General features: G+C 43.6%; 1 protein-coding gene and 1 pseudogene across 1 annotated transcript in view; both read left to right on the top strand.

Annotated features, from left to right (window-relative positions):
* Positions 1-17,427, top strand: part of fam149a (family with sequence similarity 149 member A) — a 28,924-nt gene extending 11,497 nt beyond the window's left edge. The window contains exons 6-15 of the mRNA XM_042074734.1: positions 1-74; positions 997-1,247; positions 2,368-2,528; positions 2,899-2,993; positions 3,527-3,715; positions 4,720-4,846; positions 8,497-8,610; positions 8,990-9,074; positions 14,096-14,260; positions 16,295-17,427. The exon at positions 1-74 is cut by the window's left edge and continues 124 nt beyond it. Of these exons, the coding sequence (XP_041930668.1) occupies positions 1-74; positions 997-1,247; positions 2,368-2,528; positions 2,899-2,993; positions 3,527-3,715; positions 4,720-4,846; positions 8,497-8,610; positions 8,990-9,074; positions 14,096-14,260; positions 16,295-16,371 (1,338 nt within the window). The 3' untranslated portion in view covers positions 16,372-17,427. The remainder of the gene's footprint in view (positions 75-996; positions 1,248-2,367; positions 2,529-2,898; positions 2,994-3,526; positions 3,716-4,719; positions 4,847-8,496; positions 8,611-8,989; positions 9,075-14,095; positions 14,261-16,294) is intronic.
* Positions 17,428-18,720: 1,293 nt separating this feature from the next.
* Positions 18,721-25,721, top strand: LOC121695006 (annotated as a pseudogene).
* Positions 25,722-26,491: the final 770 nt, after the last annotated feature.

The raw sequence follows: 26,491 nt of genomic DNA, 5'->3' as shown, positions 1-26,491 counted from the left end.
GAGGAAGAGGAGGAGGTGGTGTACGAGGCTGAAGGCAAGCTAGAGGAGTTCCTTGCCTACGATGGGAAAGAGATGTGAGTGCCTATATGCAGACGAGTTTTTTTCTCTCTCTCACTTTCTTTATCTCTCTCTTTTTCTCTCTCTATCTTACTCTATCTCTCTCTCACTCTCTCTTTCTCTCTCTCTATCTCTCTCTCTTTCTCTCTATTGCTCTGCCTCTCTCTATCTTACTCTTTTTATCTCCCTCTCTGCCTTTCAATAACTCACTCTTTCTCTCTCTCTCCCTCTCTCTTTCTCTCTCTTTTTCTCTCTACTGCTCTGCCACTCTCTCCGTCTCCCTCTCCCTCTTTCTTACTTACTATCTATTGCTCTCTCTCTCTCTCTCTCTCTCTCTCTCTCTCTCTGCTTCCCCTCTGTGGGATAGCTTGGTGTGTGCTGACTCTTTCACTTCTGCCCTAACAGTGGCGCTGTGCTGAAGCATTATAAATAATTGCAATAGGCAGAAAATAATTATTCAACACAAGCATAAACTCCTGAAATGTAGTTTTTGTTCCTGTGTTTCTTGAAGCACTTGCTATGTAATGTAGGCCAGTTGTAGAAAAAAAAAACTTTTCTCTCTGAAGTTTTTTTGTACATTTTTTTTACTGTAGATTTCCAGAGCATGAGGCAGAACATTTGCCGCTGAAAATCTTTTTTCTTTGCACAACATGAAAAAATGAACACCCTGTCCTTTTGAAAAGCCCGAGCCTCAGTTTTAACAGAGTTAAGCTTTAATAAGGCTCCCCAGCAAAGGACTTCCCCTGTCTGCCATCGGCTGTACCAGAGATGCTGCTGCCATCGGCTGTACCAGTGATGCTGCGCTGTGCTTATCTGTGGACTGCGCATCCTGAATCTCTGAGCTCATGCGTGGGTGGATGTGTGTGGGTGCGTGTGTGTGTGTTACGACAGCAGTGCATTTGCTCTTGCGTCACGTTCGCCTCTCTCTTGGCCCCTCAGGGAGGATGAGGGGGACGATCAGAGGAAGCAAAAGAAGGCCTGCTACCACGCAGCTGCTCTGGGAGGAGGAGGAGGAGGAGGTGGAGGAGGAGGAGGAGGAGGTGGGGTGCCTCCCGTTTCTCCCCATGCCTGCATTAAGGACGCCGTGGCGGGAGAGGTGTTTGATGACGCCTGGCGGCTGGCGACACATGCCCTCCAGGGGCTCCTGTGTAAGCACTGGGAGATGGACCCCACAGGTCAGTCCCCCGCAGGTCAGTCCCCCTGCTGTCCTCTCCCCTTCCTTCTTCTGTTGACCTTTTCTACTGGTTGTCTTTTTAACCCTTAAACATTCTAACATAACATTCCATTCCGCAACAATTGAAGGTTCTAAAATTGAATTCCTTAGAATGTTCATTTTCCAACATGTGACGGTACACCATTAAGGGTTAAAGATTGGACACTGGGTCAGAATCTTGATTCTCTGGTAAGGGCTCACAAACCCTTTTTGACCCCAATCTGGGGAAAAGCACAGCAGGTTTTGGTCTTCGTTTTCCCCTTTCTCCTACCTGTCTGTGATCATCCGTCAAAATGCTGAAGGTGAAGGCACCTGATTTAGATTAGATTAGATTAGATTAGATTAGATTGAAATGAAGCGAAATGATTGAAATGAAGTTTGCATCTAACCAGAAGGGCAAAAAAGCAGAAAAGTGCAATGTGATACACAAAGGATAGACAGGTGGTGCATAGACAGGACAGGATATATAGTGCAGTGTAGACTGTAGTATACAGTTGGTTTACATTAGGTGGTTTACAGTAATATAAATTAAATATTTTGTTATTTAAAATAGTGTGTTTGTTTATTTAGCTTCCCAAGACCCCAATTAATTAATAATTAAACTAATGGGTAGATTCAGTAGATGGCAGACCTATGAAAACGAGGGGGTTCTGGCAGCAGCACTATGAGCCAGTACCCTATTCTACAAAAACAAAACAAAACAACAAAAAACACCTCCTCTCACCTTCTCTTCTCATTTCTTAAAGCCAATATGCACAGGCTCATTTTAAAAATGGCCACTCTAGATCCTTTACTCTTCTCATTTCTTAAAGCCAATATACACAGGCTCATTTTAAAGATGGCCACTCTAGATCCATTAAGAAAAGATGCTGGTTTGGATGTTCCTCCTTGGCTTTCTTTTCTGTCCGTACTTTTCTTCTTGCTGACATGCATAAGCTAATAAGGAAACCGCTCTTGAGAGCCGGAGCCATTTGCTGGAGGGCTGTGTTTTTAATGAGATTCTGCGTGGGGTGGAGTGCCAGGGCCAGGGAGAGGACTCTGAGGCTGGGCCAACTTCTGCTGTGTCTTCTGCCTCTTTCCGCTGCTCTGGCTCCAAGGTGCAGGAGGAGGGGTAGTGATGATTCCCGGCATGGTGGAGAGCGATGACCGGGGTCAGAATGAGCTGTCCTCGCAGGTCAACACCAAGTGCCACCGCCGGGCCTCCTCCAGGGCTTCCAACGCCAAGATGTTCCTGGCGTGTGGTTTCAGCTCCGCTCAAGTAAAAAACTGCAAACTTGCTACTTGTTTCTAATAATAACGACGCTAAGTTATATTCATAGAGTGCCTTTTACAAAACCAAGGTCACACAAAAGAAGTCCTATCCACTTGAAACTCTGACTGCCACTTAAGACTCCAGCAATGAATACATTTGTAAATTGAGAGCACCCTGTGTGAACAGAAACATCTCATTCAATTAATTTCATTTTCAAGTGCAAAATGTAAGTTGCTGCCAAAGTGTACCAGGGAGGGCTTGTTCTGCTTAAACAACCTAAAACTGGCATCACCAATAATCTCATCAAGTCCATGGTGTCATTCCGTTTGCTCCTAAATGGCAGGATTTGCTTCCTTTGTCTTTGCCATCCCATTAGGACTCTAGTGACTTCAGAATCAATTTAAATGGTGTTATGACAATCCAGGCAAAACCGCTTCAGCAAAGACCACAAGGATCATCTGAGAAGTCTCCGTAAGTCACTTCACGTCTGTTCAAATAGCATCTGATCTGTTGAATGGTTTTTGTGTAATATGTCTACTCAAATTTGTTTTTCAAAAATACAGAATCTGATAGTAACACTGATCATTTTGGTGTGAGAGATCCTGGATGTATGTGTGTGCTGCTGTCCTTGCCCACGCTGGCTGGCTAGGTCTATGGGACGCTGCGGTGCCACAGGCAAAGGCACATCTCCCTGCCCCCTACCACCCCATACACCTCATTATCACCTGATCCCTTGACCTTTGCTAAGCCTAGCCCTATGCATGTCTGTCTACTGCACTGTCACGCTGTGGTTTTTATGTTTCTTATATCATTTTGCCTCTATTGTGACTTCATAACTGTCTGATTTGCAATGTATATATTTTATACATTTAATCTATGAGCTTCTCCTACAATATATCCAATCTTTCTTTGCACCAGGATGCTGTAATGTGAGCATTCTATCCAGTCACCAAGGAAGGCTTAGCTGACGCATGCATTCTCTTGCTTTCTGCTTCGTGCTCTAGCCGTGACTCGGATGACCGATCCAGCGCGCTGGTGTGTGGCCGGTCCGAGGCCCAGAGGTCCCTGTGTGCGTTCTCCCATCGAGCCCCAGGCCAGCGCCGCCTGCTGCCCAGACTCAGTGGCAGCAGAGCCAGAACCCTGAGCAGCAGCCAGCCTCTCCACAGCAACCAGGCCCTGCATGGCACCAAGCTGTGAGTACAAACCACACTATCCTTATGAAAACACCACACTATCCCTATGACAAAACCACACTATCACTATGACAACACCACACTATCCCTATGACAACAACCCAGTGATTATGAGCAGTATAAAGTCTCTCTTAAAAGTTTCAAATACTGAAGTTTTGTCAGATTAGAACTAGTTGCATTCACATACAGTATGACACTATCCTATTTATGGTTTGTAATGTTTAAAATATTATGGAATCTAAATATATTTCATACCGTATATTGTGACTGTAGAGTGTATGAACACCAACAACAGGCTTTCAAGGGAGATTTCCCAGGATTCCACACCAAAATACCACAACAGAATCGTATACTGTTTATGCACAGTTAGTGCTGTTAGTGCTGGTCCCATGCTTTGGAAAGTTATCTGTTCCTTAAGTTCAGTTTTGAGTCTTCCTCAATCAAACTTCTATCAGAGAAATGTGTGAGGGTCTCATCAAGAGAGCTCTCATAACACACTGCTGAATGTTTAATGAACTCCATCCTGTACCTGAGGTCAGGAGCCTTGCGTGTCATGGATATTTTTTAAGAGATGTTGTAAAAGTGTTCAGCCAGATAAGTGTGATCCCCTAACCTTACGTCTAGTCATCTAAAATGATGGAATCCCGTCATGTCAAATAAAGCAGCAACTTATCAAGGCTCACTCATGGAGCATTAGTGTAGTGTTGCATGATCTGTTCTGACACCAGAAAATCCACATCCAATCCACTGTGCAATCTTTGATTGCAAGCCTTGTTAAATTGCTCCCGTAAGCACAATGGCACAATTATAGCTTTAGCACCAAGTCACATTAGTTATGCCAAAAACACCTCATCTTTCTCCAAGCGCACTGCCCCAGTGCAATTACGAGTGGTGTGACTCCTCTAATGCCACCAGTCGCCACTTGTGCATAAATAAATGTGCTAATTTAGCCTAGAGCAAGGCCGTCTCTCTCTCTCTCTCTGTCCACACTCTGAATGCTGCAGATGCCCGGTCAGCGAGGGGCTGCCATCGCCACCCGTCAGTGCGGTGTTGAGTCGCCGCGCCCTACACCTCGCCTCGGATGCTCCCGAGCAGGATACCTCTGGGACACGCCCTCCCCGATATGCACAGGTGAGCCAACACGGATACATTCACACACACAACCAGACACACATGCGCGCGCGCGCGCACACACACACACACACACACACACACACACACACACATACAGTACACACACACACACAGGGGCGCAGCTACCCATTTTTGAGTGGTATGCAACAACAATATTGGCGCCCCCCCCCCAAAAAAAAAAAAAAAAAAAAAACACAAACAACTAAAGCAAAACAAAAGGCCAATCATTTACACTATTACTGTGCATTAGTGTCTATTGAATATGTTTTTATAGAAATGCTGCCAATTTGATGTTTAACTTGATGTTATACTTGATACTGTAGGTATTGATAAATGGTGCATTTCCACTTTAAGAGAGTCTAAACGGTTCTCATAACGTCCTTTTGCCAGCTATTGCTCACAATGGATAAGGCTGATAGGCACTCTAGCCTTGTTTGTTTGCACCACATTGACAACACAATATTAAGTTATTACAAGGAGCCTTCATTGTTAGGATATGGAAACATGTAATGAGTTGCTGCTAGCATGACATTTCTGTTTGCAGTTGGCCATTAAAAGTGCAGTATGAGCATGGTAGCCACCTAGCTATCTGAATGGAATAGGCTATTTTTCAATCGGCATTATGCTTAACAAACGCTAGTTAGTCTGTTAACATTCATATTTCCAAGCCTCCAAGTACAGACGTCATCACTTTAAATCCTACCTGTTGCCTTTCACCGTCCACTTATTTAACTTCTGTTGCATCCCTTGACATGCCATCTCCTTTTCCCTCTTTCTTTTTCTATTTTTAGTCGTCAACAGCTTTTTTTTGCTGTATCCATCTTTTTCCATAGACGGCAACTCACTACTCGTAGGCCTATCTGCTCGCCCAGCGCTCACGGCGCCCCCACTCTCTCTTCTATGTCAAAATTCTATGATGGAATCTTATGAGATAGGGCGCCTACTCTAGCCTGTTAGTCCTCTAAAATGTTATAGAACATTGAGAAAATGTTGAAATGATTTAGAAACGGACAGCAGTAGCTACATATAGAAAATACCAAATATATTATTTAATTTTTTTTACCATCGCTTTGGCGCCCCCATGGAGCTGCGCCCCTATGTGCCGCATATAGCGCATACCTACTTTTTGCGCCACTGCACACACACACGTATATACAAACACACCGCAGACACACACAGCACACGTACACACACACACACACACACACACACACACACACAACACACGTACACACACACACACACACAACACACGTACACACACAGAACACGTACACACACACACAGCACACGTACACACACACACACACACACACACACACACACACACACACACACACACACACACACACACACACAACACACGTACACACACGTACACACACAGAACACGTACACACACACACAGCACACGTACACACACACACACACACACACACACACACACAGAGACACACACACATGCATACAAACACACACACACACACACACACAGCACACACAGCACACAAACTAAGTGAGCTCACCCACACACAAACACACACACACACACACAGACACACATGCATACAAACACACACACACACAGCACTTTGTTTGCCTAGTGTGCTTATGGATCCTTGGTTTGTTTGTGTTGGGTTGTGTTTGCACTTGTACAGTGCAGGGGGGGTTAAGTGCGCTCTATTGAACTCTCTGGAACGCTGCTGCGTGAGGCCCAGCTTAGGCCACACGCAAGAACACTTGTTTTGAACGGTTTTCTAGCTCTGTGAGTGCAATTGCGTAAAAGCATGAAATTCCATTAGTCAGAACTAAGTGGTCTGTCTTGCTATGACATCACTGTTATTAACTGATGGCTGGGAATGAAAGATAAAATACATGTCCTAATAAAATCTGTGTAATTTCTGTCACAAGATCTATCATTGTAATGAAATAAGTCATTCCGTTTGGTCATTTATTTATTTATTGGGGGGGGGGGGGGGGTGGGTGGTATATTTTTTTGCTGTCAGTAATATCCTGGACCATTGCCTACAATCACAAGGTCCAGTAAGGTCCAACCTTACCATCCAACATATTTCCCCCTCATGTTTGTGTTCTGTAAAAGTCCTCCATTGCTCCTCTTGCCCGGGGTGCCCAATTATTTTAATCTCAGCTTTTGGCACGACACCACTGACTGTCTCTTTGAGGTGCCTAGAAAATTATACTGCATTGATAATCTGGGAACGAGTGGGGAACGAGGAGCTAATATGAGACTTGTGACGCACTTGTAAATTGGCCAACCTATTGCTGTGTTCATCTGCCACTGTCTGAACACGAGAGTGGGGGATTCTAAGTCAATACACTGTTGTTTGTCATTTTCAGCAAATTCCTCATGATTGCCTAGTTTTAGTGTGTGAAGTCAAAACATACCTGGCGTTTTCATAAAGTGATCCTGGCTCTGTAAATAATAATAATAATAATAATAATAATAATAAAAACTGTTCCAGCCAATCAACTCTCTACTTCAGGCACACAGAAGAGATAGTCTTTTGATTGCTGTTCAATTGATTTGATTGGCTGTTAAATTCAAATCAACAACTTTTCACTATAGTGACACCAGTTTGATTTGAGAATGTTTACGATGTTGGCTGGCTGATCATATCAGATCCTTTCTGACGTGAATCTTGTATATGTGGAAGATAAACAGTTTTAGACCTAATTTCATCTGAAACTTTCACTGGATAATTGAAAACAATCTATCTGATGTCTATCATGTTTTTTGCATAAAACAATATGAAATTATGATCTGGTGCATCATATGAATATTATATTGCTCATAAATGTTAAATAATGTGGTAATAAATGTCTTAGAATGGTAGTAATTTCATTCTGGATTCAGATTGCGTTTTTCTCACAAATTGCACATGGACCTTGGAACTAATTTTCAGTTGACTGAAATGGAACCAGGATTACCCTGTCAAACTTGTTTCCAGACATCCCTTGCATGCATCTTTTTCCCCCATATTGCATTTTTAATGCGGTCTTTACTTTTCTACCTCTCACTTTGCCTGGAACGATGATTCACAGAATTAATTAAAGTTCAAATTCATTAATTTAACATCACACCGTACTTTTCTGCAAAGGATTTTCTGAATCAATGAAATGATGATTTTCAATACATGCCTTCCCAAGTGGAAGGAATTTAAAACCGAACCTCCTCTCTCTCGCTCTCTCTCTTCACCTCTCCTTTATTCCTCTCCTCCCCTCTGTGCTTCTGACTCTGATCTGTCGTTTCCACACCTCTTCTGTCCTCTCTCTCCTCTCCTGGGTTGTGCTCCCTGGCTGTCTCCCTCCTGTCTCCTTCTCCTCTCCTCACCTATTCACTCTTCTCCTAATCTCACCATCATTCTCTCATCTCTCCTCTCCTCCCATTTACTCTGCCACCCATCCCTTCCTCTTCTCTCCCTCTCTCATTGCCCCTCCTCTCCTTCTCTTCTCATGTCTCCTCTCCCTCTCTTTCTTTCTTCTCCTCTTTGTTCCTCTCTTCCACTCTCTCACCTCTTCCTCTCCTCTCCTCTTCCTGTCTCTTCTCTCCACACCTCCACTCCCTCTCTATCTCCTCTCATCATCACTCCTCTCAACCCCCCCCCCCCCCCCATCTCCTCCTGTAGCCCAGGTGGAAGCTTCTCCGTGGGGGCATGTCCAGTGCAGTCCACCCCCGTTCCAGTCTCCCGCCGCTGAGGGAGCCCACTCTGGCCAGGCCCAGCACCACCCACACCACCTGGGTGAGACTGACTCCTCCACCTCCTCCACCCCCTGTTATTCTGCAGTTCCTTACATGGACCTAGACGCACAGCAGGAGGTGCTATGTTAGTTCACACAAAACCGAAAAAGTCCTATTGCATCACCTCCTCTACTTAACATGTTGCAATAACAGTGCAAGTATTGGTGGTGGGGGTAGAAACTCCTTAAGCTTAAGTATATTTGCAAATAAAGGGCAACACAGATAGAAAACCTAGCTTTGTGCACATGGCTACACTCGAGAGCTTTCCAATGTCAAAAAATCATATCCACATAGCAAACATGAACAGGTTAGAATGTCCTGTGTTCATACATTACAAAAGCTCTCCCTCAAGGGTCTGTCTTCTGTCCATTGTCTTGCAGTCTGACAGACCCATGAAAAGTAGTTTCTCACCGGTGGATTTTGCCTGCAGCGTGATGAAACCACCCGGACATGTGGCGCTCAAAGGTTAGTGCACAGTTTACATGTTTGGCCCGCACAACACGTGCGGAGGGCTAAACTGGTAAGCGCAGTGGCCAGAGAATGCCTCCATCCACGGAGCTAGTAGTCTAGACTTACGTCAGGAACCCTTGTGAGTGGAAGGCCTCCATCACTGGTGACCAGAAAGGAGGTTTAACAAACACTGAGATAAAACTTAACCTCTGGGTTGTCTGAACCTGTGGCGACTAAACCCGAGCTGTCGGTTCCAAAACACCGGTTACCAGTTAGTTCAATCAACCTAAAGTTGTGCGCGTTCACGGCGAACTTATAAAGGCATCATCTATTGAGAGTCGAAACAATGAGTGAAACCGGCGAAACGAAGAGCACCGTATTTTTCAGAGCCGGAGTAGTCGAGGCTTACGAGGAGAGAACTGTAATAACAAAAAAAAGAGCAATACTTAAGCGCCTGCGTCCGAGACCTTGCTTGGCAGAGAATAGCCTAACTGACCGTGTAAATGCGTACGTTTAGGATAGCCTATTTAATGTCAAAGGCACAATTAAATAATTCACTGGACATCACGTATTGCTTTGAATGATGCTTTCTTAAACTAGCCTACCTTGTCACAGATTGAGTGGGCCATAGAATTCTTTGAGAATCCCAAATGTAATTTTCTATTTTAACACGGGTTCTGCAGCTGTGGGCCAAGTTAAACTTTTGCGCTCCATCTTGGGAAGGGTTAATGTCGGAAGGCATGGGTAGCCAGTGTTTCCCCTAGAATTTTTTCCAGCAGTGGTGCTGTTGATCGTAGGAAGCCCCCCCCCCCAAAAAAAAAGAGAAACATTATAAAAAATGACTCCTTAAATTGTGACTTCTGGTGGATTTTGTGAAAGAAATGGACAGATTGAGTTACAAATTATGACATAACCATCAACACAAGCATGATTATTGCAGTACTTGAACAGGATTATTCATGTTTTTCTTTCACCTTTTTCATTTACATTATTAGTATTAGCCACTGTACAACTGTACACTGTAGGCCACTGTACAAACTATTACTATTTAGAATATACAGTGCTGTGCATAAGTTAAGACATTTATATATAATGTATTTATTTACGATACATGATGCATTAAAAATAATTGATGTCCTATTTTTTTTTAATTAAGACAAAAGGCAAAATATGTTTTTATTCCTCCTTTAGTCAATTTCAGCATGGGTGTCTTAACTTTTGCACAGCACTATAAACTATATAGACTTCTCTTTCATGCCATTACACTGTATTGGTACTGTGCAAGTCGAATTGAGTGCCTGTCACTTTAATGCCGTGACGGCCCGTGACGCTGGCTTGATTCTCACGGTTTTAAGCTAACTTAGTAGCGTTGTTGTGCATGGTGCATAAGAATATGTGGATGAAATTAATTATGTTTCCCATGTCATTTGGTAAAATAAATGGTCAAAAATTCGAAGAAAACTCACTTGGATTATAGCAGATAAGTGTCTTGTATCATATCTATAATTTTGATGAGCTCTACAGGAATTACAAACTATCTCAGATGTAAATGCTTGCGTATCCTATTACTCAAATTCAATTAAACCCGCCAATAGGCTAGCTAGCTAGACCTTAGTTTCACAGCCTAGGTATGTTAGCAACACAGGGCTTGAAAGCATTGCCTGTATCACAAACAAAAACGAAACAATGCGTGGATTTATCTGGGAATAGGCTACTGAAGGTAGGGGCGAGCTATCTCGCTGGCGTGTTTAATTTAGTTCCTTGGTTAACATAATGTAGGCTACGTTTTTTTGCACAAAATTGCTTCTGCTAATAAACTTAAACATAAACACAAACAAGCGTGATCTCCTGTGTAATCCCTGACTGCGCCTTCAACGTTAGCCTACTATTATTTGTTGACATGAAACCTGAACGAACGGCAGCTGTTCCTGAAGTTCACTTGCGTCTATTTTTTTTTAATTGGGCAACTCTTTTTGCAGTGACGCTTGAATTCCAGCAGCGGCGCTGCGCCGCTGATGAATACATTGTAGGGGAAACACTGGTAGCCTACTGGACACATTTGGAAAATTTAATAAGTGATGCTGACCTGCCAGTTGGTGAAACTACACATGAATGATCCTCGTGGGTTTGTGTCCAGGAAAAAGAATGAAGTTGCGCAGGGACTGCTTTAGCGCAAGGCAAACTTTACGCACTGACCGACAGCTTGCCGATATGCTCTGCGTCTCCAACACTACAAAAACTCCCAGGCGTGTGTAGCCTATTAAAAACATATTTTATCCCAAATGCCATCAGCATTCTTAACCAAACTTAGTAACAACATGCATACCCGGCTGAGCTGTACAGCTATATTTAAACTTATTTATCAATTTTCTATAGGCTATGTTTCCTCTTTTTTGTACTGTACTTGTTTTAATTATATCTTCAATGTGTCTGAGATGTTGTTTGTCCATCTGTCTGGTGAGCCAAACACAAATGTCCACTATGGTGTAGGCTAGGCTATAGCTAGCCTACATTATATATTTATTTTATTCTATTCTAATCCACCATGCTGCTTTTCAAGTAGCCTATATTTAGGATTCAGCTGAAAAACTCTAGCGCTCTTGAAAAACTCGTTTGGAAAAGAATGGATAGGCTATCATGTGATGTCGTGGTCTTATCGCCCTCTCACAGTGAATTGCACGGATGAATATTAGGCCTACATGATTTTGTGCTTCTTTGTCAATCGGACCTTCGTCAAAATGAAACGCCATTGTGTGACAAGTGTAAAAATAGCGGCCTGATTGAACATGCACTGAAATAACCGAACATAATTGAACATAACCTGAACAAAACCTACCCCCTACCAGGTTAAGTTCAGAGCCTATGTTACCATAGTTACTTACATAGCCTGATCATATTTGAGCGTTCTGGAACTGAAATCCCAGGTTTACCGCTAACTCTGTGTTAACATACCCAGTTAAGCCAGTAAACATGCTTTCTGGAATACCCCTTAGAACTAAACTCAGACTGGGCAGTTGGTTGTTATGTGTTATCAGACAATGTATGGGGGCTGTTTTCCATGACTACAGAAGGATGCTGAGGGGGAGGTATGTTTCAGTCATGAGCACGGTCGGGCAGCCATTGATTACTGAGAGCACACTCCTCCATCTGTTAACGTTCTCCCCAGCGGGCCTCCTCCTGTTTACCAGTGGCCATATAAGTCACCGTGCACACTACCAAACTAACTCTATTAATTACTTTATTAATTAACTCTACTAATGCTATGCATTCTTTTTGACATCTACAACTCTGACTGTTTTTATGGAGATTGTAGCATTTACAGTATATCTACACATGTGAATATAGACTCTTTCTTTTTTAGTCTTTTAGTGTTACAGTTAGTGGTACAGTTTGTCTCAGTCCCTTTGGTGCAATTCTCGAATAATGCTTAATGCACATTTGCAACAGTTAGTAGGCTACATTTCTCAAAACAATTAGTGCAAACTGCACCGCATTGTGAATAACCTGCAAAAGTGTGTATCTTGCTCAAAATGCTTAGTTTATGTTTCAAAAGCAAATATTTATGCCTATGAAATGGTCAATGCAATCATGACATGTTATGATGCCATTGCTTATGTCAAGATAATCAAAATGTTTTGTCTTGTTGTCAATGTGACAGTTTACTCTGTACGTGTAAGTATTTTCTAATGAACAATGTGCAAGGCAGCACTATTTTCTATTTCAAAACTACTAAGTTACACATTATTGTGTGTGAAGGGGGTTGATTGCAAGATGTTTTAAATGTTTTACTGTTGACAGACATTGTGACAGTAAAAAAGGCTTTTACAGCATTGTGACAGTAAAAAAGGCCAATATACAGTAAAACGCCCCTTGGTCAGAGCTGTGCACCACTGTACATCTTTCTATACATCCTGACGTTCCTGTCTGTCAGGTCACATACATTTATATGCTAGACAGACTATGACAACTAGTTATGACAACTAGTTGAAGACATTTGCATGTAAGGACACAAGTGATGAATAAGGCCAATTTTTTTATGGGGTAGGGCTATTCATCAGGGAACCAGTGCATTTTGACCAATATGACATTAGCCATTGAAAATTCCAAAAACAGCAGACATTTGTACAAAATCAGTTGCATGGATGTAAGAAAGCATTGCTATTTGTTCAAAATGGGGAGAAACTGCTTCAATTATGTGCACGAGTGAACAGAGTTTGAACAAACAGTTTTAAGACCATTCTGATCTGAGAAATGCATTACCATTCTGATCTGAGAAATTGATTACCATTCTGATCTGAGAAATGCATTACCATTCTGATCTGAGAAAGCATTACCATTCTGATGTGAGAAATCAAAGCAGCTGAGAAAAGCTGTAATGTGTTTCACACATCTCAAACATGATTGTGTTGTTTCGATATGTCTGTGTTTGCCACAGTATGTTGAATTGTTTTCAGATAAACTTGATTTGTAGAAACATAAAGCCTGTTTATCTGACTAAATATTCATCTGATAAAAAGCCTCCAGGGCTTTTGACACATTTAGTGAATCAAAGTAGCAATTTAGAATACATTGTAGCACCATAATGACTTCAAAAAGGCCTCACAATAATATGATAACACCACTTTTGTCATTGCAACAGGCTTTCCAGGTGACATTTCTAGTATATTGTTGTTGACATGTTGTGGGTTAGTTCCTGTGTTTGATAATAATGACAACATTGAACTTTTGCCACTGCCATCCTTTAAAAACACATCCAAAGACATCGGTATCTGAGCTACCTGTGTGAATAGGTGAATTCACCCTGCAGGGGGCATTTTGTAGTTCCTACAACCTTTTGAGGAACTGACACTTTTCAAGTGTGTTTTCACGACATGGAACTCTCATAATTGCAATAACAACAAAGAAATGGCATTTGGGGGGGGGTGGGGGCAGTTTAGCTCCTGTTATGGGGATGTGCCCTTTCCCTGCACCCAGAAACCATGAGTGGTTGAAGTACATTTAAGTACACTGCTGTATGTATGTATGACCCATAACAGGGTTTCCTGGTGACCGGTACCGGATGGACGTGACGGGCTTCAGTCTGGGTGTCGCCTCCTCCATGACCAGCAGCTTCTCTGAATCTGCCACACCTCCCCGACGGAGAAGGGCATACATGCCCCTCTCAGCTGAGGGAGAGGAGGACAACAGAGCTCATGTCATGGGTAAATACACACACATGCCCCCCCCAAGCAACAGAGCTCACGTCATGGGTAAATACACACACATGCCCCCCCCCCCATGCAACAGAGCTCACGTCATGGGTAAATACACACACATGAGTGTTTGTTGTACATTTTCACTAAATGAACGTAGGTTAGGTGGCAGCATATTATAAAACAAATATTGCAGCCAGCCGTTCACCTTTATGAGAGTACCAACATCAGCAGTCCTCTTCTCCACAACGTGTGCATTAAATCATTCTACTCCAGCATGGTCAGAGATTAACTAACACCTCTATGAAAACAGTTTTTTCCACCCACCATCAATAATTTTGAGTGTGTGTGGAAAGGCAGTACAATATACAGACATGAGAACATAGAGGCTATAAAATCCACTCTGGCGCTAAATCTATAGTGGATGGCCAGAGTGAAACAGACACCAACTATATATAAACTAAGACATCAGATCAGGGTATTGATCCTCTATGTTATTGTCACAGATATCCCTTTTAGCTGGAAACGTATGAAAGCAAAGCTTTGGATTGGAAGAGGGAGTAAGACTGAGGTGATATTGCAAAGGGCATGATCAGGGGCCGTATTCACAAAGCCTTTTATCTTACCACTAGGAGTACTCCTAAATCGCACTAAAAGATTTTAGCTAGGAGTGAGTCTAAGAGTGAGTCTTTGTTGCTATGGATGACGTCATTACTCATGCATGAGCTTGACTGAAGTGACCACCTTGATTGGCTGACGATTGTAACTCGGGAATGATTCCAAACACCTCCCTTACGATGATGAGTGACAGGTCTGAGAATGTATGCGCTACACAAGGACGGAAGATTATGAATAACTGACTAAAAAGGCCTAGCCTATATGAATAAAGAGTAAGGCAAAACAAATAGCCTAGTAGCCTCATGAAACATACGGATTGATGCAGTATCTTTGCAACATTATTAAATTAATCTGTCACCATATGCCTACGTTTGCAAAGAGGATAACATTTTAATTAGCCTAGAAATCTAGACGCACCCTAGCGGCAGCAAATTACATTTGCTTCCAGGGCTAGTCTAGAAACTCTCCATTGGCTTGTGAGCTCGAAAAATTAAACTTCTATCAGGCCAATCAAATCGTGTATAGAGTCGTTAGGCGGGCTTAACATAATGATTGATGGCAGAGTTGCAACGGTTTGGCTTGAATTCCCTGCTACTTGAAAACAAAGAAGATGGATGTTGCTGTTGGCCAACAGTGTGACACGAGTTAAGCTTGTTGGCAAAAGTTTGAACTAGCCAACTAGCTCAGCTGGTGGGAAAACGCATGGGACTCAGGGCTGTCCTATTGCGTGCAGAGGGAATTTGAAAGACAACCGATTATCCCGCCCCTCGGACTGAGCACTGCGAACAGTGGGATGCCCAGACCCTACATTTTAATGTGGTTGTTGTTGGTTGCATTATTGCATCCCTTTTATGCCTACAATGCGAAATTGTTCCCTCACAATGGGAAGCTCCTGTAGCCGCATACGCATTTCAAAACATCGCAACGTGAAATGCCACAAAAAGCTGTTTGTGAATAGGTCTTAGTGAGTTAGGAGTCCTCTCGACTTCTTTTAAGCTGTCCCAGACTTAGTAGGTGCTACTTTTAGTTCTAAAATGCTTCGTGAATTACTTTTAGTGAAAAAAATTAGGAGTCCTAAAGATAGGAGTGACACACCCATTATTTTTAGGAGTTGCTCCTAAAATTCGCCACTTAGGAGCTACCTTTAGCCTTAAAATTCGCCACTTAGGAGCTACTTTTAGCCTTAAAATTCGCCACTTAGGAGCAACTTTTAGCCTTAAAATTCGTCACTTAGGAGCAACTTTTAGCTTTAAAATTCTTTGTGAATACGGCCCCTTATCTCTGTCTCCTGTGAGAGAGGAGGTGTGTGTGTGTGGGGGGGGGGGGTGATGCAGCTAGATGTTGTGTGATGGCATGGGGGGAAGACACAAGGGCTTGGACTTAATGTGTTTCTTGTGTTTGATTGGACTTGGTGTCATTCCGCAGGTGCAGCCTGTCAGCGGAAGGCACTCGGCAGGTTTCCAGGAAACGGGAGGAGGAAGTGTCAGGTGGTGATGCCGTAGCACAGACCTGTGTGTGTGAGGCTCCTGTTTTGCTTCTGGACACGGCCAGGTGTGTGTGTGTGTGTGTTTGTGTGTGAGAGAGAGAAAGGCTCTTGTTTTACTTCTGGACACAACCAGGTGTGTGTGTGTGTGTGTGTGTGAGAGAGAGGCTCCTGTTTTACTTCAAGGCCAGATATGTGTCTGTGTGTCTGTGTGTGTGTGTGTGTGTGTGTGTGTGTGTGTGTGTGTGTGTTTATGTGTTTGAGGCTCCTGTTTAACTACAGGACACAGAGAGGTGTGTGTGTGTTTGTTTTTGTGTGTTTTTGTGTGTGTGTGTGTGTGTGTGTATATGTGTGTGAGGCTCCTGTTTTATTACAGGACAGAGAGGTGTGTGTAAGTAAGTAAATGAATTGATGGGATCCTCTGTAATAGACACGTGTGTACAGAGGCAGAGTTCACTCTAAAGTTGAACCATAACAAAACACACAATTATTAGAGTTCAATGAGATCAGGAACAGAAAGGTATGGTGCTGCACCCTGGATGTGCACTGGACCTGAGGGCAGAAGGAGGTGGAGCGACAGGTGTGTTTGTCTGTGGTCAGGCAGTGATGGTGATGGGCAGTGTTGCAGAGAGCAGAGGGGTATACTACGAAGCAAGGTTACAGACTTCCCCCGGTAACTTTGGGAGTAACTGCTGATCTCCAAAAGAACGCTTTACTGCATGTATTGCTTCTGAAGTGACATATTGTTTTGAGATCAGCAGTAACTCCCAAAGTTACGTGGATAGGCCAGCAACCTCGCTTCATAGTCCTCAGGCTACTCCATCTGTTTACTTTCTCCCTGTTGACCACATCATCACGGCTGTTTACCAGATGCCATGTGTAGTACTCAAGTAATTGTGTACACTCACACAGTATACTACAATCACAGTGCCTGAATTGAACGTGTTTGACATACTTGTACGAAATAAAAGTCAAACATCTACTGCTGTGTAATATTGATTTCAAATGTAAATATTTTGCACTTGGATGTGTGACCATGATTGCTGATAAAAAGCCAAATATGTATGTTTTTTAAGAAATCATACCACTATAATACATCTGTTCTATTTTGATGCATAATAAACTAAATGTTCATAGTCTTTGTTGTGTTCTCATATATTATGTATCATTAGGCCTATGTGTTATGATATTTTGCATTATTTAGAATAATGCAAAGTAATGGTTAGCAATGTCTAATCATGTCATTGTGAATCAGGCGTGGTATGTAGTTGGGTTGTTATTGGCACAATAGAAAATATAGCTGCAAGCAGCAATGAGGGGGTTTCTGACAACCTCTCTTAACTAACCTACAAAAACTCAATGCACGGTTTTGTTTCACACCTGGAGTGTTTGTAGAAGCATCAGAAACCTAGATGGAAGTACAAAAGCACAGAATAGTGAGTTTTGCGTAATCTGGCCCCTTCAAAATATCTCGACTTTTGGCCGGATACAGCTGCACTCGCCCCATGAAGGCGTCGGAAGGCTCCTGTGTACAAGTGGGTGGAGAGGTCTTAGTTGTTTCATATTTTTACGACAAGTGTTTTCAGCCCTACCTAGAAAATGAAGATTAAGCAATCCTATTAGCAGTTATTTTCACCATCTGAAAACAGGGCCATTTATTCCAAATTGTTCCCTGAAATCCTGAGTGCTTCTGGTCCAAACGATGAGAAGCACAAATCTCTGTCCAGCTGGTCTTTAGTGTGCTGCGCACAGCGCAGTGGGCTTGGGATGGAGATGGAAAGCACTCACAACCTGGACACTCTGAGGCTCTGCCGCTCCATCAGGGCCAGTTCTGTGCCAGTTCCGCGCCAGTTATGTGTCAGTTCCGTGCCAGCACCTTGTTTTGGTATGTGTGCCTCAAACAGATCCAGAGTTCATTTGCCTCAGATTTCTGCTTTGTCATTCAGCTGGGCAGCTCTGGCAAATGAAGAGGGAGGTGAGAGAAAGGGAGGGTGGGAGAAAGAGAGTGAGAAAAAGAGGGAGGGAGAGAGAATGGTTAAAGGCCACAGAGTCTGTGTGCGTCCAGACAAATTATTTTTCATCTAGGCTTTTCAAAAAGCCATACTGAGAACGCTACAAATGGCTCGTGACGGTTTGTTTTCATTGTTGTTATTGTTGATAGAAACCCTCATCCGATATATATATATATATATATATATATATTCTTCCCCCAGCTTGATAATGATCCAATTCCAAAGCCCCGACGTTCACCTGCAGATAACCTACATTTGCTGGCTCATAAATTAAATGACCCGATAAATGGCTGGCATGCGCCTGACTCCCGAACAGAGTGGGTGAGCTAAGGCCAAAGTTCACATCGAAAGCAGCTCTCGGCATAATTTCAGGACATTAGAGACTGGTCCGTCAATCCGTCCGCTCCAAAATGACAGTGTTGTTAGGGTTGTACGCTCTGAGCTATATGCTGTGCTCTCTCCTTCTGGCCTACCTCACATATGAGCCACTTAAACGATATGTGCACAAATGGAATGAGATGAAGCCAATTCCAGGAATGCCAGGCGCGTACCGGATCATTGGCAATGCTCTGCAGTTCAAAGCTAATGCAGGAGGTAGGTGCTAATGGATTTGTCTAGTCTCAATTACCACAAAGGCTCTGATACCCAAAAGGGAATGCTTACTTTAACATTGTTAACATGTTTTGGAAAGAAATAGTAGAAAGGTTTTAGAAAGAAATATAAATGCCAGAAAAATAGTTGATTGAAGGGCACTGCAGCACAGGAGTAAAGTTTTGTTTTTGTGTTACAGATTTCTTCAACCAGGTTATTGAAAACACCAATGAATTCAGAAACCTTCCACTGGCAAAAGTATGGCTTGGACCTGTGCCTTTGGTTGTTCTTTTTCATGCAGAAACCATTGAGGTAAATACTTTTGGGGTATTTTGAAGTGATCTGGTAGTAAACTGCTCATTAGGGATTCTTATAGGACTTATCCTCACATGTTTGCAACTAAAGACCTTTAAGACTTGAGGCATCTTAGCTGTACATGTATTGGGTATGTCAGAATGTGTAAGCAATGCATGTACTGTAAGGGGTTGGGGTGTGTGTTGTGTGTTGATATTTTCTGCCGTAGTAAATAATAGCCTAAGTGCCATTTTTATGTTTGCCAGTGGGCTGCAATCAGTTCTTGTAATTGCATGTGGTGTCCAAAATGGCCACAACGTAATGCCCCATCTTTCTGTTCTCCAAGGGGGTCCTGAGCTCCTTCAGGCACCTTGACAAATCATTCTCCTACTCGTTTCTGGAACCTTGGCTCGGGACAGGGTTGCTCACCAGGTAGGGGCTCACTCACGTCATGCTTACCAGCACAGGCCAACAAATCTGTTTAAGCCATCTAAGCATGCATCCTTAAGCTCTGCATAGTGCATAGTGCACACACACTTGGCCATTTAAGCATGCGTCCTTAAGCTGTGCATAGTGCATAGTGCACACACGCTTGGCCATCTAAGCATGCGTATTAAGCTGTGCATAGTGCACACGTGCTTGGCCATCTAAGCATGCGTCCTTAAGCTCTGCATAGTGCAGATATGCTTGTCCTTCTAACTATGGCCTCTTAGGAGCAGTGAGTGCACAACATTCAAGCGTTTATTATCCAGCTTAAGCAGGCACTAAGCAAATAAACGATTGGCCCACCCAGCTCTTGTGTTTATCATTCCTCTCTGTTTTGAGCAGGCGAGAGCGGTCACACACACACACATACACATACACACACTCCCCTCTCACCACGGCAGCACGGGTGACAAGTGGCGCAGTCGGCGCAAAATGCTAACCCCCACGTTCCACTTCTCCATCCTGGTGGACTTCCTGGAGGTGATGAACGAGCAGGCCGAGGTGCTGGTCAGCAAGCTGCAGAGACGCGTGGGTGGGGCGGCCTTCGACTGCTTCAGCCTCATCACCCTCTGTGCTCTTGATATTATATGTGGTGGGTGTGTGTGTGCGTGTGTGTGTGTGTGTGGGTGAGTGTGTGTGTGTGTGTGTGGGTGTGTGTGTGTGTGCGTGCGTGTGTGTGTGTGTGTGTGCGTGCTCGTATGTGCGTGCGTGCGTGCGTGCGTGTGTATGTGTTTGTGTGTGTGTCCGTGTGTGTGTGTGTGCGTGTGTGTGTGTGCGTGTGTGTGTATGTGGGTGGTGGTTAATCAGGAAAGCCTCAGCCTTTACCAGGTGTGTACTAGAAAATAATTTGGCTCCATAATAAGTTGTCCAGAGGGCCGGTAATGGGCCAGAGTGGGCCGTTTACACTGTCTTCAATATGCCTTCATGTTCATTAGGGTCATAAAATGCAGCGATGGAATTCCCATCTAAGGGAACTGACACATAGACTGTGTCTATGGAACTGACAGACTGTATTTCTTTTGTCTCAGAGACTGCAATGGGAGATCTATGCACAAAGTAATTCAGAGTCTGAATACGTCCGCAGTGTTTACAAGGGAGTCATATTCTAACATCATATTCTCCGTCAGATAGAAATATTTTAAAATGTTCAAACTTTTGCTATAAGGCTGAGAAGTATTGGAGCGGTAATACGTTCTGTATTTGCCTTAATTAAATGTTCCTTCTAATAGCTGCAATGATTAATCAGTGTAGAAGTTTCATAACTAATAAAACTATACCATTTATATTCCTTGTTCATGCACGATAGAAAGTTAACTTTTGGTCTGACGTCATATGAAAACTGTTTTTACTATATCTAAATGGCTCTATGGCAGGATGAGTGACATCGTCAGCAGAAGACAGAGAGCTCCGTGGTTATGGCCTGACTGGGTCTACAACTTGCTGGGCGAGGGAAAAGAACACCAGCACTGCCTCAGGATCCTGCACACCTTCACTAGAAATGTGCCTATCTACTGAAGTAAAAACATAAACACTGATGACACATTGGGTTTGTCTGTGGTGAATGAAATTGTTTTGGTGATGCACAGGTGATTAAGGAGAGAGCTGAGCACATGGCCGGTGGGGAGTCAGACGGCGAGTCAGACCAGGGAGGCAGGAAGAGACGCACTTTCTTAGAAAAAAACCACTACTGAAAACCACAGATGAAGATGGCAACTACTTAAGCCATGAAGACATACAGGAGGAGGTGGACACCTTTATGTTTGAGGTAAACGCCATTACACTGCACACCTACACACCTAGAGACCTCCCTGTTCACTGACTGCTGTTTAATTGCTTTAGCCAAAAGAAATTCATATACGGAAAACTGCAACTTTTATATCAGGTATACTCAGCTAAAGTTCTCTACAGTAGAATAGAAGACATGTATACATTCTCCCAAGACAGACAGACAGACAGACAGAAAGTTATGGGCATACTGTTATAGGGCAATTCCATGGAAAATTATGTTTTTTGTAACATCAATAACGGCAATAAAATTTGATGGTATGGTATGATGTGAATGATTACATGAAATTTGAGCATTTGCTATTTTTGGCTGAAGAATGTACATGAGAAAAAATGCACCAAAAATTAATGTTATCATTCACATCATACAAATGCCAAGGCATTTCACTGGCGTTATGGATGTGACAAAAATTCAATTTTCCGTGGAATTGCCCTATATATTTCATCAGCCACAGCCAAGACCTGTAGGAATGTGATCCGGGTGGAGCAAAGACACATTGGCATTTTGTTCCATGTCAGGGAACCCAGAGGTACAGAGAAAGGTGCACCAGGAGCTGGACGAAGTATTCGGTACGACAAGCCTTTCACAATCATCAGCCCGCTCCGAGTCATGATTCAAGAGTCATTGTAATGCTGAGAGGGATGATGACACACACACACACACACTCCATTGAACGTGAACACACACACACACACACACACACACACACACACACACAAACACACTCCATTGAACGTGAACACACACACACACACACACACACACACACAGACACACACACACACTTGATTGAACGTGAACACACACACACACACACACACACACACTCCATTGAATATGAAGCTTAGTGTGTGTGTGTTCTTTTATTGTCTGTTGGTATATTGAAATGAGCTCAGTGGCATCAAAGAACTGTGTGATTTGAATGTGATTGGATGTGAATATTGAAATGAGCTGAGAGGCGTGAAATGTGAATTTGAATGTGATTGGTGGATTTAAATGTGAATTTGAATGTGATTGGTGGATTTAAATGTGAATTTGAATGTGATTGGTGTTTCGCTCGGTGGCTGCCCTTATGTCCCCCGTGCTGTGACAATGACCCTGGTCCCTGCAATCTGCTGTGCAGGAGCGTCAGACCGCCATGTGACCGCTGAGGACCTGAAGAAGCTGCGCTACCTGGACTGCGTCGTCAAGGAGCGCATCTTCCCGTCCGTGCCCCTGTTTGCGCGAAGCATCTGCGAGGACTGTCCCATCAGCAGGCGGCAGCAGACTATCACTGCACTATTCACACCCTCTCTCTCGATCTCTTCCCCTCTCTCTCTCTCTCTCTCTCTCTCTCTCTTTCTCTCTCTCTCTCTCGATCTCTTCCTCTCTCTCTCTCTCTCTTGCCCTCTTCCTCTCTCTTCCTCTCTCTCTCCTTCCTGCTCTCCAAATCCAAAAAATAGAGGGAGGGAGGGATAAAAAAAACGTGCCAAGATCACAAAGATCCAGGGCCGTTTGAAGTCACTTCCATTATTTGCATCTCAGTGAAACAGCAGATGTCAGGTTTTCTATTTTTATCTGCCAATGTCAGATTATGAGTAGCTTTGCGCACATTTCCCACAAAGTTACATGAAAGTGCAGACACATGGAAATGCCTTCGCTCTTCTTGATAAGAGTTGGGGAGCATGTTGAACAACGATTGATGTTGTGCATCCTCCATGTTGCGTTAGCTGCAAATAGCTGGCTTTTTCTGTCATTCCTATGATTGATGTTTGTTTTCCGCTGTTGTTGAAGATTATAAGGATGCCAATAATGCTTGCGTGCAGTGCGTAGGAGAATGCCGGCGCGTGTAATCATTGGGGTTTGTTGAATCGTCTCACTGCAGATGGGTTTAAGGTCCCTAAAGGGGTGAACACTGTCATTATCCCCTACGCCTTGCATCGGGACACTCGGTACTTTCCGGAACCGGAGGAGTTCCGGCCGGAGCGGTTCCTGCCGGAGAACAGTGTCGGCAGACACCCATACGCATTCATCCCCTTCTCCGCAGGTCCAAGAAACTGCATTGGTGAGTTGAGAAGGTCAACTTAAACTCCACTCCATTCTACGTATGGCACTTTGTAAAAGTATTTCATTATAGAATATTTCAGTTGAGGACGAGAGTTCAAAAAACCTCAGCTCGCCGTAACACAAAAACACTAAATTAAAGATCTAAGGAAAGAGGAGTATTGGAAAACCAATTCAGACCTTCCCTTTAATCATGCCATCCCCCACTACCTCAAAGACACACAAAAAAAGAAACCTTCCACCCATGGCTGAAGTGAACTCAAACTTTGACTCAGGCAATGACTTTGTGAAATGACCCAATTTGTAGGTTTTAAAGAACTTCACAAAAAAGCGAGGCGAAGTGAAGTGGCGGGCCAACCCTTCCGAGTCTTATCAGAGGGGGGTCATATCACATTACTGGCACCACTTGTTATGATATGGCATCCCCACCTCCCCTCCCCCCTCCGAACCTCCATTAGTTTTTCCCAATTCTTCACTGCCGTCTGCTCTGCCCTCCGAATCAATCACCCATTTAGCTTCTCGGGCCGAGAGACTGGAGTGATGAGAACATTTTTCCCCCCGCATTCGTCTCCGGAGAGCGTTGGCCTGTCTCCGCCCGCTGAATGAGACAGATTGTCTCCCTCCGCATGGTGCTGGCAGGTGGAGCTGGGGCTGGCTCACTCCACACACACACACACACACACACACAAAGACAGACAGACACATACATTTTTTATAAGCTCACATGCACAAACACACTTGCATATACTGTATTTTGTTTTTGTTGTTGTTGTTGTGTGTGTGTGTATGTGTGTGCGCCTGTGTGTGTGTACATGCTGACATACACAAAGACCACACAGACGTAACTGTTTGTATGTAGGCATGCACAACAGTATGAACTGCATCTGTGTGCTTATGTCATCATGTGGGTGTGTGTGTGTGCGTGTGTGCGTGTGCGTGTGTGTGTGTGTGTGTGTGTGTGTGTGTGTTCTCTGATCATCCCCCTGGCGGCCTGCAGGACAGCGCTTCGCCATGATGGAGGAGAAAGTCATTCTTGCGTCGGTGTTGCGTCACTTCAAGGTGCTGGCCTGTCAGGATCGAGAGGACCTTCGGCTTCAGGGAGACCTGATCCTGCGGCCGGAGAGCGGCATCTGGATCCAGCTGCAGAGCAGGTCCATCTAGAACCAGTCCCAGCTGACCAGGACTCTCATGCTCTGGGGCTGTGGACTGTATGTCAACGGAAAACTGGTACCATCACCCACCCCCCTTGGATGGAGACTGCATACCAGACCGGATGCAATTCTGTAATGTGATACTGTAAATGACTCTGAAAAGTGGATCGTAAAAACATAAATGAAAATGTTTCTTATTTTTACTTTGAATTAATGGTAATAACATTTACGTGCTATGAAATAACATTAATTTATTCTGGGAAGCATGTGATAACACAACTCAGGGCCAGGCATTTCCTCCACGTAATGTTCCTAAACAAATCTGGTCCCTTGGAAATGTCCAAACTGCAGACAGATTTCAGGAGGACACAAGAACACAAAATGAAGCATTTAGCGTCACATGTCTGGATATACAGACTATTGGGTAAATGTACAAAATTGTATTTACTCAGTTCATTTCATTATGTGATGTTATACTTGAAATGATGCCATCAAAGATACCACAGAGCAACTGTGCAATAATAGAGGCTGTCTATTTGGATTGGAGCTTGCGAGTTTCAGAGTGATGCAAGTTAATCATATCACTTCAGCGTTGCTTATTTAGCATCAGATCGGAATTTAGGTTAATGAACATTTTATTACCACTGCAAAGGAGGTTTTGTTTTTAGTCTAGTGTCCTGATTTGGCTGTCTGTGCTGTTTGTCTGTCTGTCAGCAGGATTATGCAAGAAAACAAACAAACCAAAATAAGAGCCGATCCATTTTCGTCAAACTTCGAGGGGTGTGGCATGGACTGAGACAAAACCCCTAAACTTTTGGAGCTGATCCGAATCACGGGGCAGATCTTGAAATGATTTATCTCTCTTTGTTAACATCGTGAGATGTCTGTGGAGGAAGCCTGGGCTCTCAGGATGGTCTTTCCAGGTATTATCTGATTTTCTTGGCCCAGACTCAACAAACTCATAAGCTTGGCTTAATTACACATCTCTTCAGATGTCTTAAAGAAAGCAGTGGATCTAGTTAGTCCATTCTAATGGATTTTTACCCCCCCCCCCCCCCCCCCCAATCCCACCCCAATCCCGGCTCGTCCAGCATGATCACTTTCAGTTCTAGTTTAACTTATTGTCTTGAATGCTTTCCAGCAGTCGGGTTTCATTTTGGCTAGGAACGCTAAGCAGCCCAAGTCGAATTTCTCTCCAAACCATTTGTAAAATGTCCAAGCAATAACGGATCCTGGCGCCGAGTAGCTCTCGTGGTCCTGCCGCGCGGTGCTGGTCTGTGAGCGCTGTGGTTATGCCTGAAGTGATGACACACACACACAAACACAAACACACACACACACTTGGACAGCCTGTTAAATGAGAAACCTGGTGCATCGCAATTTCAGTGTCTGCTCACTGTCAGTTATCACATTGCATTGCATGTGTCGGCGTTTAAAGACAAACTTCTGATGAGTTTATATGGTCATTACAATTTGTCTTTGGCTGGATATATGTGGATGCTGTCTAAAGTAGACAGGCAAGATGTGATATATGTGGATGCTGTCTAAAGTAGACAGACAAAATGTGATATTCAAGTAATGAAGTGTCCAGTAGGCAGTCCAGGCTTCAATCCAAAGCTCAGGGCCACATTTCTGCTTAAAGGAATATTAGATGAGTGTTTTGCCATTCATGCAATTAAATGACTGTTATTTTAGGCCAAATACTGCTCTTGATGCAGAGGACGAGTGAGTCTTCTAACAGTGAGTGACTTCACATTGGGATGAGGGCAAAAGCAA

The sequence above is a fragment of the Alosa sapidissima genome, chromosome 20 (genome assembly GCF_018492685.1).
Source record: "Alosa sapidissima isolate fAloSap1 chromosome 20, fAloSap1.pri, whole genome shotgun sequence".
NCBI classification, from domain to species: Eukaryota; Metazoa; Chordata; class Actinopteri; order Clupeiformes; family Clupeidae; genus Alosa; species Alosa sapidissima.
The sequence above is the reverse complement of the archived record's forward strand: the minus strand, read 5'-3'. Positions and strand labels throughout refer to the sequence as shown.